This window comes from Nannospalax galili, unplaced genomic scaffold (genome assembly GCF_000622305.1).
Source record: "Nannospalax galili isolate Female #2095 unplaced genomic scaffold, S.galili_v1.0 scaffold591, whole genome shotgun sequence".
In the NCBI taxonomy this organism is placed as follows: Eukaryota; Metazoa; Chordata; class Mammalia; order Rodentia; family Spalacidae; genus Nannospalax; species Nannospalax galili.
This window is the reverse complement of record NW_008330926.1, coordinates 3,276,407-3,291,368: the sequence shown is the minus strand read 5'-3', so window position 1 is coordinate 3,291,368 and position 14,962 is coordinate 3,276,407. Positions and strand designations below refer to the sequence as shown.

The 14,962-nt window shown below is 47.3% G+C and overlaps 2 protein-coding genes across 4 annotated transcripts in view; both read right to left on the bottom strand.

Moving 5' to 3' along the window:
* The window catches only part of Scamp3 (secretory carrier membrane protein 3), a 6,385-nt gene extending 5,300 nt beyond the window's left edge, over nucleotides 1-1,085 (bottom strand). The window contains exons 1-2 of the mRNA XM_008854172.2: nucleotides 921-1,085; nucleotides 511-588 (exon numbers count right to left, since the gene is read on the bottom strand). Coding sequence (XP_008852394.1) covers nucleotides 511-588; nucleotides 921-986 — 144 coding nt within the window. The 5' untranslated portion in view covers nucleotides 987-1,085. The remainder of the gene's footprint in view (nucleotides 1-510; nucleotides 589-920) is intronic.
* A 567-nt stretch (nucleotides 1,086-1,652) lies between these two features.
* On the bottom strand, nucleotides 1,653-13,455 carry Clk2 (CDC like kinase 2). Of its 3 annotated transcripts, XR_001872093.2 has the most exons (14): nucleotides 13,300-13,455; nucleotides 11,285-11,454; nucleotides 9,993-10,218; nucleotides 9,226-9,313; nucleotides 8,812-8,878; nucleotides 8,523-8,639; nucleotides 5,552-5,718; nucleotides 4,798-4,892; nucleotides 3,599-3,728; nucleotides 3,424-3,506; nucleotides 3,196-3,275; nucleotides 2,923-3,013; nucleotides 2,566-2,698; nucleotides 2,045-2,186 (listed from the first exon to the last, which is right to left on the bottom strand). XR_001872093.2 is itself a non-coding variant. In XM_008854156.3 (13 exons), the coding sequence occupies exons 2-13, from the start codon at nucleotides 11,452-11,454 to the stop codon at nucleotides 2,001-2,003; spliced, it is 1,500 nt and encodes a 499-aa protein (XP_008852378.1). In that variant the 5' UTR covers nucleotides 13,300-13,455; the 3' UTR covers nucleotides 1,653-2,000. The 3 variants fall into 3 exon arrangements, 2 of the variants coding, with proteins under 2 accessions (XP_008852378.1, XP_008852383.1); XM_008854156.3 differs by lacking the exon at nucleotides 2,566-2,698 and having other exon boundaries at nucleotides 1,653-2,186; XM_008854161.3 differs by lacking the exon at nucleotides 2,566-2,698 and having other exon boundaries at nucleotides 1,653-2,186; nucleotides 9,226-9,310.
* Nucleotides 13,456-14,962: the final 1,507 nt, after the last annotated feature.

Here is a 14,962-nt window from a genome sequence, read left to right as displayed (position 1 = left end):
TTTTGGTCTTTTTGAGACAGGGTCTCCCTGTAGCTCCAGCTGTCCTGGAACTCACTATGTAGACCAGGCTGGCCTTGAACTCACAGAGATCCGCCTGCCTCTGCCTCCCAAGTGCTGGGATTAAAGGCTTGCGCCACCACGCCCGGCCCATTTAACTTCTTAAACACACCATTTTCTACTAGTCTCCCTCATTCCTTGCCTTCTAACTAACCAGACTTCTCAATCCTGACTAGACCCAACCTTGATCCTCTTCAAGAAGTCTTCTCAGACAGAGCTCTGCTTCAGTCCTGCCAGATCGCAGGTCCTCCCAGGACTGACTTTTAGAACTCAAATCAGATGGCTCCTTTGCTCTAATTCATTATATATCCCAGGCCACATGGCATCTCTCGGGAGCTAAAACACAGCACTTCATCCTTTTTATGCATGAAAAAGCGTCCCCGTCCGCGGTCAGACTGGGCTTAAAGCACACTCGCCCCTTCCTTGTTCTCCCGTGCTCTCTCCGTAGCTCACCTCCCGATTCTCAAAAGGGTTGTAGACATCAAGGGTGGCATACTGCTGGCTGGGTCGGTGCTGGATCACAGCTGGGTCCTGAGAACAGAGACCTGAGCTCAGCTGGCACTCAGTGCCAAGGGAACTCCTAGCAGCCTCTATGAAAACAGCTCATGGCTCCAGGCACCGCACCCTCGGAGGCCTGCCGTTGTCCCAACATTTACCTTCAAGTCCATTACCTCACATGGCTAGTACCAGCTCTTTACAGTGGCAGGGCCCCACCCCTGGTGCTCACTGGTCAGGAGCCACCGGCACCCCCACATAGCGACACTTCCCTGGGTCAAACGTCAAAAGTGGGACTGTAGTTGGCCTGATACTACTGAACTGGGAAGAATCGAACCGACTGGCCAAAGGAGACCGGCGCAAGTCACCTGAAAGGGATTGTCAAGCTCGCCGGACTCGGCGAATGGGTTCCCGCCGTCTCTGCTCTGAGCCATGGCTCGGGACTCCCCAGCCCCCCACGCCCCTTCTGCAGCAGTAGCCTTCAGCACTCCCTCCAGGATTCTCAGTCCCACCCGCTTCTCTGTGCACCAATTGGCTGAAACAACCGGAAGGGTCAGGAAGATTCCCGCAGCAGGAGCAAATTGCGCCTGCGCCTTAGCAAAAACCCAACCCAAAAAGCCAAAGACGGAAGTACCTGACATGGCATCGCCAATCCGGTCTCAGCAGCCTAATTTCGCACTTCCTCCACGTGACTTCGCCCTATTCATGAACTACATAACCCAGGTGGCCTCACCAAAGAAGCGTGGCTGTCTTGACTTCTCGAAATGTATTATGGGATAATTCTGCTCGGCGTAGTGGTGACTCTCAGGCGGCCAAATTCGACCGAGTTGTTTTTAAAAACCTGGTTTTCTAGCCCTATCCAAGGGGGCAGTTTCATGGCTAAGGAACACAACTCTCCAAAACACACTATTCCAGATCTCAAGTTGTAGCTTATCTACACTCCTGCCCTTTACTACCCCTCCCCAACAAAACGTGCATATAAACTGGTAGTGTGGCTCTAATTTGGTGGGGTTAAAGTCTCCACTCACACGCACTCAGAATGGCTGCCAATCACATCACCCCTTTATCCCAGTACCCTCAAACCTCAAATTCCAGGGATGGGGGCTCAGATGAAGCATGTCAGTTTATTTCACAAAGACTGTACAAAATTCCTTATAAAACATGGGGTAGACACCACCTGGTTACCTCACTCTGCCCCCCCAATCCAACTCCACATGAGGGGGCAGATGAGGGTGGGAGTGTGAATAGCATTATGTACAGGGCAGCAGTTGAAGAAATACGTACAAGTTCTGTCATATTTACACTATTTTACATATTCACACGTATAAAGGGAGCCAGGGGGTGGGAAGGATAATGAGTTCTGGCTCTGTTCTCTTATATAAAAAAGCACCAGTGTCCTGGACTGGACACCCACTGCTATACAAGCAGGGGGGTCCAAGGCCTGATTGTCACCGACTGATATCCCGACTGGAGTCCCACAACTTGGTGTTGGGTGGCTCAGTCCGAAGGCAGGCGAAGAAAGGATGCTGAAGGGCTTCACCTAAGGTCAGCCGCTTAGCAGGTTCATACTCTAGCATACTTTCAATCAGATCGAAGAGCTGGTGGTGTTCCTCTGCCTCTGAGGTCAGATACCGCTGGTGGAGGGCAGGAAAAAGGTGAGGCCAGATGCCTTAAAACTTTTACCTTTTTTTATTTTATTTTACCCTTTTCTTCTGTTTTGAGACAGGGTCTTACTATGTAGCCCAGGCTGCTCTTATGTAACCCAGCTGACCTTGACCTCAATATTCTCCTGCCTCAGCCTCCCAAGTGCTGGATTTTGGGTCTGTGCTACTACACCCAGCTCCTTGTCAACTTCATGATTCTTCTTTAGCTCCTCATTAAAATGTAAGCTCTTCAAAGGTAGTTTATTTCGTTTTTGGAGGCAGAACCATGGCTCTGCTTGCATTCAATTTGACTATTACCTTAGCACAACCACACCACAACCAATGTTTCTGATATTATAGCTCAACCTACCTTCCCACTAGCACAATTACTCCTTCATACTCTGAAAGTTTTACTTGTATATCCTTGTCAACTTCATGATTCTTCTTTAGCTCCTCATTAAAATGTAAGCTCTTCAAAGGTAGTTTATTCTTTTCTGTCTGACCTAAAGAATCCAGGACATTGCTTTGACCTCTGGTTGTCTCAAGGTTAAGCTATCTAACTTCAGTGAAACTACTGTTTCTTCTGTCCTTTATTGATCAAATTGTTTTCAGTTTCCCTCCCTCCTTTCCTAACCCTCCACTTACAGAATGCATCCCAGGGGTAAACCACCCTAAGAAGGAAGCAACCTCTGGGTTGTTAACAGTATTTATCCCTGGCTGGGCTCACCCGCAGTGGCTTGCAGTTCTCACGAACGTAGCGCCCAGCTGATGTGTTCTCATCCCAATCCAGACGACCCCGGTAAAAATATTTCTGTTTTCTAGAGGGGAAGGGGAAGTCGATGAATCAGAAGGTTCCTCTTTGTTCAAAGACTTCCCTTTGTTTACTCATGTCAAACTAATTGGGGGTCAGGGAGGTCAAAGAAAAAAAATAATGATGTGAAACAGTTAATTCTGTGTGGAAAAAAGGAATAAAAGAAAGTCCCTCCTACTCAGGGTTCACCTTGTCTTTCGGATCATCCGAGAAGGGATAGGACCCAGGATCCTTTCCATCATGGCTAGATGTTCTCTGTTGTCATGAGTCTGGGAAACAAAGAGAACTAAGAAGGACTGAGGAAAGAATGCCAGGGGACTAGCTGCCAGATGGCAATGTATAAGAATGGGTAGGTATGTCCTCAGCAGACACATCAAGCAGAATTCCAGGTGGTCAAGAAATACCCCCACTACTTACCTGGAAAAGGGTGAAGCCAACGTAGTACTCAAAGATGATACAGCCTATGCTCCACACATCACATGGCTGTGACCAGCCCAACTCTGCATAGTAATTCGAGGATAAGGCATTATGGCGCTTAGGATACACTACTCTCACATTACCTCACACACTGGGCAGCCCTGAGCTCCCTTACCAAGGATGACCTCTGGTGCTCGGTAATGGCGAGTAGAGACAATGGTGCTGTGGTGTTCATGGTCAAAAGTGGCACTGCCAAAGTCTACCACTCGCACAGCTGTGCTCTTCACACTGCGCTCATCTCGCTTCTAGGAGCAAAGCAGTAAGGCAATGAACCTCTGTCATAGACTGAGATTAACAGACTAAGGTGCTTCTGAGTCTTAAAAAATGCAGCTGCTCCCATACACCCAGGAAAATCTGGGTCACAGGTTTTTGTCTTGGGGCTTTTTTTTTTGGGGGGGGGGTGTACTTATTTAATGGGATTTCACTATGTATCCCAGACAAGCTTTGAACTTGCAGCAATCCTCCTGCCTTAGAGCCTCCCAAGTGTTAGGATTACAGGCATGTACCACCACACCTGGCTCTCACAGTAGTACTTTTAAAACTAGGGAAGGAAGAGGACTAAGGAATGATTATGGAGTAGTACAGAAGTCTCTTAAGTATTTGAAAACTATACCCACATGTCTCGTGCAATGTATAAAACATGTTAACAAAGAAGTCAAGAGATGGACAGCACCTTTAGCACCTCTGCCATCTCCTGTAGACAAGTGGAGTGAGTTTTCCTATCATACAGAAATACACACCTAAAAAATTGAGGGGACATCTTCACACTACTAGAAAACTTTTCCCACATTCACTTCCAAGCCTTAAATCTTTTCCTTTCAGGGTTGAAGAGATGGCTCAGTGGTTAAGATCACTTGCTGCTCTTGCAGAGGACCTGGGTTCGATTCCCAGCACCCACATGGCAGCTAATAACCATCTGTTAACTCTAGTTCCAGGGGAATCAGGTGTACTTACATACATGCAGGCAATATACTCACAGATATAAAATAAAAAAAAAAAAAAAGAAAATCTTTTTCTTTCAATATATTCTAGCACTATAGTTTTACCCAGCTGGTGCCAGACAGGGAAAAATTTGTAAAAGGGAGGACATAAAATTAAGTAAAAGCCAGCCAGCTGTGGTGGTGCATGTTTTAACCACAGATCTCAGGAAGCAGGCAAATCTCTGAGTTCAAGGCCAGCCTGGTCTACATATCAGAGTCCCAGGCCAGCTGGGGCTACAGGGAGACCTGTCTCAAAAAGACCAAAAAAAAAAGGCAAAAGTCAAGTGGCCCTGCCTACCATGGACTAAGGGGCAGACTCTATGTTAATCCTTACCTTCTCTAGGTTGTAGGTGAGCTCGTAGTCTGAATTCACAAATAGAATATTTTCAGGTTTGAGGTCCGTATGTGTCAACTTGTTATCATGGAGGACTGCAGGGGAGAAGGCTGTAGGTCAGAGATGATCCAGGTGGCCAGAGCTAACTGGCACCAGCTGAGCCTGTACTGAGTACCCAGAGCAAAGCTGGCGACGAGACAGGCTCAGAATCACTGGAGCTGCTTTCTGTTCTATGACTAAATGAAATGCCTGCTCTAAGAAGTGCTATCCTCAATGATGTTCAACTGCTGGAAAACAGTAGTGCGACTTATATGTATGTTTGATATTCTGCAAACTCAATTCATTCAAAGTTAATTGTTGTGAAGATTCAGAGGAACTAACTACTACTCTGGATTTTATAACTGGTGTCTTAGTCAAACTATTCCATGCTCTCCTGTTTCCTTTGTGTAAATGGAGAGCACCTCATTGGACAAATATAAGCCTCTAGACAGTACTTTTGTCCCTTTGTGCTTGCTGTCTAACACCTTCCCAAGAAAACCAGGGATGAGAACAAAGGTAATTAAGTGCTGTGGTGTAAGAGCAATCAGTGATGAAGACATCAGTCAAGGAGTTAAAGTCAGAAGAGGAGATGCCAAGATGACAACAACAGGTCTACAGGAAAATGACAAGCTAGGGTTTGCACACTGCACAAGTAAACAGATGTCCAATGGAGAAAGGGGCTGTCCCAGAATCCACTTCAGCCCACCCCACTCACACTTGACGGCCTGGCACAGCTGGAAGGCCATGTGGCGCACTTGGTGGATAGGGTAGGGCAGGTAGTTGTTGTCTTTGAGGAAATCGAAGGTGCTAAGGCCCAGAAGCTCAAAGGAGATACACATGTGGCCATGGTAGTCAAACCAGTCAAACATCTGGACACAGAGGCTGGGGAGAAATAGGCGGAAGTTGGATGTCTAATGCTCCCAACTGCCCACCACCCCTCCAAAGGAAGGATTGCACAGCTGTCAATTCCACATAGTTGTGTAAAAACATGCCAGGTAGTATCACTAATAAGGGCTGGAAATGTGGCTCAGTTGGTAGAGTGCTTGCTTTACATGAACAAAGTTAGGTTCAGCCTACAGCAATGCATAAACTGGTTGTGGTGGTCACACCTGTATTCTCAGCACTTGGGCAGTGAGGCAGGAGAATCAGGTCATCCTCCACTACATAGTGAGTCTGAGGCTAGCCTGGGCTACATAATACTTTGTTATTAAGAAAACAATAAAAAAACACTAACAAAATTCAGTTCACCTAGAAAATGGCCTTTTTGGCAGAACCATGATGTACTTTCTTTACTACCTGGCAAACTTGCATTCTTTTTTTCCAACATTTTAAATAGTTACACAATTTGCTAGACTGAGGCTGTAGCTCAGTAATATAGCACTTGTCTGGCACACACCAGGCCATATGAAAAAACAAATAAAAACTATATAGATCCTGAATTACCAAGTCACTTTTCTGTTTCTATTTTTGGAGTCAGGGTCTCACTCTAAGCCAGGTTGACTTGAACTTCACTTCCTATGTAGTCCAGCTTCAAATTCATGAGCCTGCTCTCAAATTCATGAGCAGTCCAGCCCCAACTTCTAAAATTTATCATCAGCTGCTGTGTTGCCCATGTTTATATTTATTGTTTGTTAACTCCTTCCCAGGCTTGGGCTATGGCTCAGTTAGTAGAGTGCTTGCCTACCATGCACAGAAGTCTTGGGTTTGATTCCCAGTAACATAAAACCGGGCGTGGTGGCACATTCCTATAATCCCAGGTGAAAGGGAAAGAATCAAAGGTTATTACCTTTGGCTATATATCGTCTGAGACAAGCCTGGGCTGTGTGAGACTCTGTCTCAAAAGAACAAAGCAAACCAAAAACCTTTGCTCAACAATCTTCTTTTGGGCCAATGAATCATGACTGCTACTTACTATATAAATGTCTCTAACCTCAACATAGTTCTAGGGGTAAAAACATTATTGTTATCTTTTTGAATGTAGTGCTGGGATTCAAACCTGAGGCCTTGTGCATTCTAGATGAATGCTTCCATTGACTTACATCTCCAGCTGCACCCCATCACCCTGACTTTTTTTTTTTTGCCTTCCAACTCTTTGAGACAGGGTCTCCCTATAGCCCCAGCTGGCCTGGAACTCACTATATAGACCAGACTGGACTTAACCGCACAGATTCACCTGCCTCTGCCTCCCAGAGTGTTGGGATTAAAGGCGTGGACCACCATACCTGACACAAAATGATTTTTTAAAAATGTTCAAGGCAGCAGAGTATGGTAGTGCATGCTTTTAATCCCAGCTTTTTGTAGACAGAGGCAGGAGATCTCTGAGATCTACATAGCAAGTTCCAGGTCAGCTGGGGCTACAGGGAGACCCTGTCTCAAACTACATTGTATTTATTTGTTTATTTAGTATGTATATGAGAGTATGAATGTTTATTCCTGTCTAGATCAGATATTTTGAAAGGTTGTTGGTTCTCTCCTTCCATGTGGCTCCCAGGGATTGAACTCAAGAGGTTATCAGGCTTGGCTACAAGTGCCTGTAACACTCTGCCTGGCCGGTGAATTATTCATTTATTTATTTTTGGTCTTTTTGAGAGACAGGATCTCCCTGTAAGCCCTGGCTGACCTGAAACTTGCTATGTAGACCAGACTGGCCTTGAACTCACAGAGATCCACCCGCCTCTGCCTCCCAGGTGCTGGGATTAAAGGCATGTGCTACCACGCCCAGCTTCCTTCAAATTTTTAAAAATATTTTATTATTTCTATTTTATGTGTATGCGTTATTGCCTGCATGTAGGTAAGTGCACCCCTGCCATGCAATGCTCTCGGAGGACAGAAGAGGATGTTGGATCCCCTGGAACAGTTAACTGCCATGCGGGTGGCTGGGATTCAAACCCGGGTCTTCTGCAAGTCCTTAGTGGTGTTCTTAACTGCTGAGCCATCTCTCCAGCCCCTTGAAGTATTTTTTTTTTTTTAAAGATTTTATTTTTAATTATGTATGTGTATCTGTATGTGGGTATGTGCACATGAGTGCAGGTGCCCAGAAGCCAGGGATCGCCCTGGAAATGGAGTTATGGGATATTATGAGCTGCCCAGTGAGGATGCTGGGAATCAAACTCGGGTCCTCTGTAAGAGCAGTATATGCTCTTAACACAGTCATCTCTCTAGTCTTAGCCTTGATGCTCCTGCCTCAGCTTCCTGAAGAAACCTTTTAAAAATTTTTGCAGAACTGGATTTGAACAGATAAGACAGTTGGCAAACACTCTTACTGGACTACATCCCTAGCCCCTTTTTACTTTTGAGAAAAAGTCTTGCTAAATTGCCCAAGTTGACCTTAAGCTCTCTCTACAGAGACCTTGAGCTTTGTCTCAGCCTCCCAAGTACCTGGGATTACAGGCCTGTGCCATCACATCAATGCCAGGGACATTTCCAGTCCAGACTGAGCCTACATAGGCCCTCCTGGGCTGGGGCCATTCCCAGAGCAATCAAAGCATCATCAAAACAAGAGGAATGCATTAAAAGAAGGTCACAGCCCCTCCTTGCCTACCTTTACAGTTGACTATTCTAACATGATCAGAAGTTGAATGGATGAGACAGTCTAGACTCCCCTGCCTGCCTAACCTCTAGTCTAGTCTTCATTATGAAGGGATGGGACCTCTTAGCCTCTTCACACAACTCCTTTGAGTGCTTACTTCTTGTTGTCAGGGTCTTTCTCATTGATTTTCTCTAGCACGTTGATTTCTAGTCGAGCTGCCTCCTTGTACTTCTCAACATTCTTAATGATCTTCAGGGCAACTCGAGCCCCGCCCCTGCAGGTCAACAGGGGAGGTTTTTGTTGGGTTTTCAAGAGCATTTCAGATTGAATAGGGCTGTGAAGCTTAGACAAAGAAATTCTGCCTTTGGCTAATCAGTAAACCCCAGATACCCCCAACAACCTATTATGCCTAGCAGGTGTGGACTAAGAAGCAGGCAGTCAGTTACCTGCGATGGTCCACACACTGTACAACTCTGCCGAAAGTCCCTTCTCCTAAGGTGCTTACAATTTCATCTGAAACGAAAGAAAGCAGGGTTGGGGAGAGGGAGGGAGAAAAAGGGGGAATGAGTTGAATTGGAAGGAAAAAGGGCATAGGAACCTGGGGTGAGATGAAGGAAGGGGAACAGATATAGATGGTCACAGGGGAAGAAAACCCCTGTCTGACTCCCACCACCTTTAACCCAAGGGCCATGAGAGCTGGGAGTGGACAACAGAGGTCAATTCTCAACAGCAACTCAAACCACCCAGATGAACAAGACCACTGAGAAAAGGCAAAAAGGTTGTGACTTGGGTTGGCACAGGACTTTAGGATGGCTATGGGACCATTATAGGCTATAGGATTGTTACGATTTGGCTTGTACATCGCTCTTGTAGCCAGTCCCCGACGTGGTAGATGAGGTGGCCCTCAGCGTCGTCCTCTACACTCTTGGCTCTCCGGCTGCTGTGCTGCTGTCGGGGGGCGGGGGTGGGGGTCGGAGCAAGCCAGGTGTCGGAGCGGGGGCCGGAGGGAGGCGGGGTGGGTGGTGGAGGGGCCACCGGTCACAGGCGCCCAGCCAGAGGGGACAGACGATGATGGGGGACAGTGGAAGGGAACACGTCAGATGCAGTAAGGCGGATCGGTGTGAGAAGAGAGAGCGGCGCATAATCCCAAGTCCCCAAACCCAAAACGGGAACAGGGAGAGGCCCGGGCAGAGCAGAAAAGTGATGGTGTTGCCAATGTCACCCGAAACCCCATGCTCTATACAATACCTTTGGGGCAGAAACAGTTGTCCCTTGCCTCCCGCCCCAAGTTTGCCTGCTGAGAGGGCCACAGAGCCCAAGGCTTGGGAGAGATAGTTTACAAGCAAGGTCCTCACATTAGAAAGTAGAGGCCTCTGGGGCAGAGCAGCTGGTCCCAACACAAGCCCAGTGCATCAGAGAGGGCACAAGGGCTTCATGCCATCTATCTCCCAAGTAGACTCTAGGGCCCTTCAAGAGTTGGAGAGCTTTCAAGAGGATAGGCAGACTCAGTGCCCACTTCAGTGATCATGCCCCAATGCAAGACTGAGAACAAGGGTACTTTTACTAATCAGGGTCCCAGAGGGCATGAAGAAGAGTGGGGAGGGGAAAGGCCTGGGCTGGCACTCACCGAAGACGAGTGGCTAAATGTGCGGCTATGTCTCCTCCTCCGTCTATGTTTCCTCCGACTGCTGCGCTGGCTTCGGTAACTGCTGTTTTCCCGATGGTATTCATAGGAATGCCGAAAGTCTGTGTCATAGTAGGCTTCTCCCCGATCCCGGCTGTAGTCATTGCGCCTATAGCTCCCGCAGTATCGACGTTCATAAACCCTCCGGTCAGATGAATGATCATCATAGCTACAGGTGGGTAACAAATTAGTTATGTCAGTTCAAGTCACACCCCTGTCACACTATGTGACAAGATCCTGTCTGAGTTATCCGATCAAAGAAGCACAGGAGTAACACAGGAGTAACATGTAGAAGCAAGGAATACCTCCCCAAAGGCATGGGGGCGGGGGGGGTGTCCTCCTCCTCCTCCTCCCCAATGATGCAATGGAACAAAGACCGAGCTTGTTCTCCAAAGCTCCCAAACGCAATTAAGCCTTGCTCCAATCCAACCCAGTCCCCAGTCCCCTCCATACTATTGAATTATTAAAACCCTGCAGACTTTTTTTTTTTTTTTTAAAGACAGGTTCTCCCTCCAGCCCCAGTTAGCCTGGATGTAGTTCACTATGTATATCAGGCTGGCCTTCATGTCACAGAGATTCACCTGCCTCTGTCTCCCAAGCGCTGGGATTAAAGGCATGCAGCACCAAGCTTGACCCTCAGAACTTTTAACTACAGGCTCAGTAACTGCATTTAGTTCCTAGTCTACTGCACATACTTTCTGCTACCAGAAGACATTTCTCCCATGGACACTCACTTGTCCCATGAGATAAGCTTAGATATTACATTCTCAGAAAGTTTTTTTCTGAACTATATACACCCAGACCCATTCCAACAATGCCTGCTGGGTATACCCTCCTTTCCTCATTAAGTGCTTACTTCATGAAAACACTTAAAAAAAAATTTTTTTTTAAGCCAGGCATGGTGGCACACACCTTTAATACCAGCACTCAGGAGGCAGAGGCAGGCATATGGATCTCTGTGACATCAAGGGCACCCTGGTCTACATAGTGTGTTCCAGGCCAGCTGCGGCTGCAGGGATACAGAGTCTCACTGGCCTCAAATTTACCATGTAGCCCAAGCTAGCCTTGAACTCATAACTTATCTCAGCCTTCCAAGTCCTGGGAGTACAGGTATTTGCAATGCTGGGAATTGAATCCATACTCTGCCGTGAAGCTACATCCTCAGTTCCATGCCACTTGTTGAACAGATAAAGAAGCAGGTCACCTGGACTCAATCTCTCTTTCTGACACCTTACCTTCGAGAACGAACATGGTAGCTGTCTTCCCTCCGGCGCCGCCGTGTCCGGTCACTACTACTTGACCAGGAGCGACTTCTTCGTCGCTTATGTTTCCGGCTCCGATAGTGTTCATGATAACTCCCCCGGCTACCTCGCTCTGAGGAATGGTACCTTCGGGGATGAGGCATCTGGAAGAGAAGGAAAAGCAGAATGGTAGAGAACATTCTGGGTTTGCAGAAGTATTTTCCAGGACCAGCTGCTCAAAGATACAAAGCTGTGTCAAGTCTTTTACACACAAACTTCTCATTCTCTGTGTTTATAATTTATAGTCACCTACTAATTTTGGCTGAAAACTCCAAAGTCCCTAATTTAATTGCTCTACTTGATTTTTCTCAAACATGACTCCAAAACGACCTTCAGGTCTGAGCCACAATTCATTACAGGCAACAAGCACATGGCTGATGAACACTGCCAGTTTATCCCTATGTATGTAAGACACACAGAGGTGCCTCACAAGTAAACAGAATAAAGCTTTAGTTCACAGTTATGTATTAGTCATTAACAGTGTATCTTAGCCAGGTGTGGTAGCACATACCTTTACATACCTTTAATCCCAGCACTCAGGAGGCAGAGACAGGTGGATCTCTGCAAGTTCAAGGCCAGCCTGGTCTACAGGGAGACCCTGTCTCAAAAAGACCAAAGGAAAAAAAAAAGTGTATCTTATCTCCCCCTAACTAGACTATAAGTGCCTCAAGGGCAGGAATCCAGTTTGAACAGGATTCTACATATAGCTTGGAAATAACTACTACCAGGGTCAGGGTCTGGCCGCTTGAAAATAACTCTCAAATCTCTGGTCAAGTACCTGAGGTTTTAACACAACATCACAAAGTAGTTTTCTATTTACATATCCCCTACTGTTATTACACTTAGGAAGTAGGAAAAAACTGGTTGCTTTGTTTTTCTGAAAGTGTGTCAAACAGGCCTCAAACTCAGTATGTAGCAAAGAACAGCCTTGACCTTCAGATCCTCCTACCTCCATCTCCTAAGTGATCAGATTACAGACATGCATCATCACACTTCTTTTTATTTAATGCTGTGGATCAAACCCAGGGCTTCATGCATGCTAGGCAAGCATCCTATCAATAGAACTACATGCCTAGTCCAATAATCAGTTTTTAATTAATATCAGTACTACCTGGCTGACAGCTAGACCACCTTTCAATTAATGAAACTGGACCAGTAAAGTTAAATTCTTTTTTGATGAAAGAAAAAAAAAAAAAACCAAAGTGAAATTACTGTCATAATTCAGGAACAGAACAGGACAGACTGAAAAAGGCAAAGCTCAGGGACAGTCTTAGGGGACTGATGGTTCAGATAGGCACAAGGTTTACTCCAACATCTGGCTGCCACTCTGGACCACTTCTTCCCAACCTCCTTAAATTCAAGAAGGTGAGATATGATGCACTGCTTAGAGTGGCTGGCAGGAAACCATGAGGATGAAAGCAGGAGATTCTCCTAGCTAGCCCATCCTTGATTAACTTAGCCACACAAATGCTATCTCTAGACACGTACATTCTGCCACCAACGTGACTAAAGTCTTTCCCTGAAAAGTATTTCTAGCCTACCTTTCTCAACTTCTAAACCTTGTTTCCCCTTTTCTTATTCAGAAAATCCAGAATAATTTGCCAGAGTCAAACTCTTCCTGTGTTCTTAAAAGGACGCCTCCTGGGTTCGGATTAGACCCTCGGTCCAACTTTTACAGTTTGCTTTTTTGCATCTCTGGAACCACTCCTGTCCCTACCCCATCACTACTGCTTCTAAGGCTCCTCCCAAGTTTCCTAATGGTCTGGCCGGGCACACAGAGACAGGCCGACCTCCCTCCCTCCCTCTTGACTCTCTGCTGCTTCGCAGGGCCCCAGGACTCGTCTCCCAATTTCGCCCCCATCCCTTGCCAGGATCTATTCCTATTGCTGCCCGTCTGGCGGTAGCCATCTTTCCTCGCAGCCCAGTGGTCCGCCAGCCCGCGCGCTCACCGTTCTGGCGGCGAGGCCCGTGCGCTTGTCCCACAGGAAGTCCGTGATGGCGGCAGCACTGCGGCCGGAGTCCCGGCACCCCCGCGGCAACCAAGTGCGACTCCACCCCCCAACCCCGGACCCCGGGCCCTCCCGCCCCGTTCCCGGGCTCCGTCCCCGCCCCCAGGATCCGCTCGGCGCCACTCGCACCGCCCCCGCCCGGGGCCCGATCCCAGCTAGGTCTCCGGGTCTGGCCTCTCCGTTCCGCCGCCGCCGCCGTGAGCGAGCCCGTACGCACGCACTCACGTCTTGCGTCACTTCCCAGTTTCTCCTCGGCCCCGCCTCCCGGACGCCGCGTGCTCAGAAGCTCGCCTGCATCTGCCAGTCAGACTGCGCGAGGCGCTGGGGGCACCGGAGTTTGTCTGCTCTTGCTGGGTGCTACCCGCCGCCTCTCGGCTTTCTCCTTCCCCCATCCCTCTCTCCCTTTACAAGGAGACCTCGGTGGGTTAGTTTTAAAGGAAAGGGTTGTCAAGCATACCCTGAAAAGAAATCCTCCAGCCTAACGCCAGGAAAGAAATGCTCCCACTTTTTGTCCTGAACAAGTTATGCACATGTGGGGGAAGGTACCTGGCCAACAAGGAAGGAGAGAATCAGGTGCCAGAAAGGGGAACCACTTTAGAATGGATTCTTATACGTGTTTTTAAATATTTATTATTTTTATGTGTATGAGTGTATCGCCTGCGTGTATGTGAGTGCACCCGTGTCGTGCAATGCCATGGAGATCAGAAGAGGGTTTACGGATTCCCCTGGAACTGGAGTTAAAGACGGTTCGTAGCCGCCATGTGGGTTCTGGGACTCGAACCTGAGTCCTCTGCAAGAGCAGTCATTGCTCTTAACCGCTGAGCCATCTTTCCAGTCCCTCTCCCCCTTTTATTTTATTTTATTTATTTTGTTTTTAGACAGGGCCTCCCAGTAGGCCCAGCTGGCCTAGATCCAGAGTTCAGTTTCCAGCAGCCATGCCAGTCAGCTAACAACCACTTGTATTCCCTGCATATATGTAAGTGTACCTGTGTCTTGCATTGCCTTCGGAGGCCAGAAGAGAGAACCAAATTCCCTGGAACTGGAGTTAGGGTTGGTTATTAGTCACCATGGGGGTGCTGGGAACTGAACCTGGGACCTCTGCAGGAGTAGCCAGTAGAGATGAGGCTGGAGAGATGGCTCAGCGGTTAAGAGCACTAACTGCTCTTGTAGAGGATCCGGGTTCTATTCCCAGCACACATGGCGGCTACTAACCATCCTTAACTCCAGTTCCAGGGAAATCAGAAGCCCTCTTCTGACCTCCACAGCATTGCACGACACGGGTGCACTCACATACATGCAAGCAATACACTCATACACATAAAATAATAAGATATTTTTAAAAAGTCAGTAGAGAGCCGGACTTGATGATGCACGCCTTTTAATCCCAGCACTCAGGAGGCAGAGGCAGGCGGATTTCTGTGAGTTTATTTTGATATATCACAGTGAAAGATTTATCGTCCTCTTTTTTTTTTTTTTTTTTTTTTTTTTTTAAAAAAAAAAAAAAAAAAAAAAAAAAAAGAGTAGTCAGTAGTTAGTAGATGTTTCTGAGCCATCTCTATAGCCCTGAAAGGCTTTTTTTTTAGGTCTCCCAGAAGAGGTGTGA

Coding starts and splice junctions, on each gene's coding strand:
- Clk2 (XM_008854156.3), bottom strand. CDS start 11,454: ATGCCTCATCCCCGAAGGTACCATTCCTCAGAGCGAGGTAGCCGGGGG. Junction 8,640..8,811: donor CAGTGTGTGGACCATCGCAG/GTAACTGACTGC, acceptor GTTGACCTGCAG/GGGCGGGGCTCGAGTTGCCC. Junction 3,276..3,423: donor TTGGCTTCACCCTTTTCCAG/GTAAGTAGTGGG, acceptor TTTGTTTCCCAG/ACTCATGACAACAGAGAACA.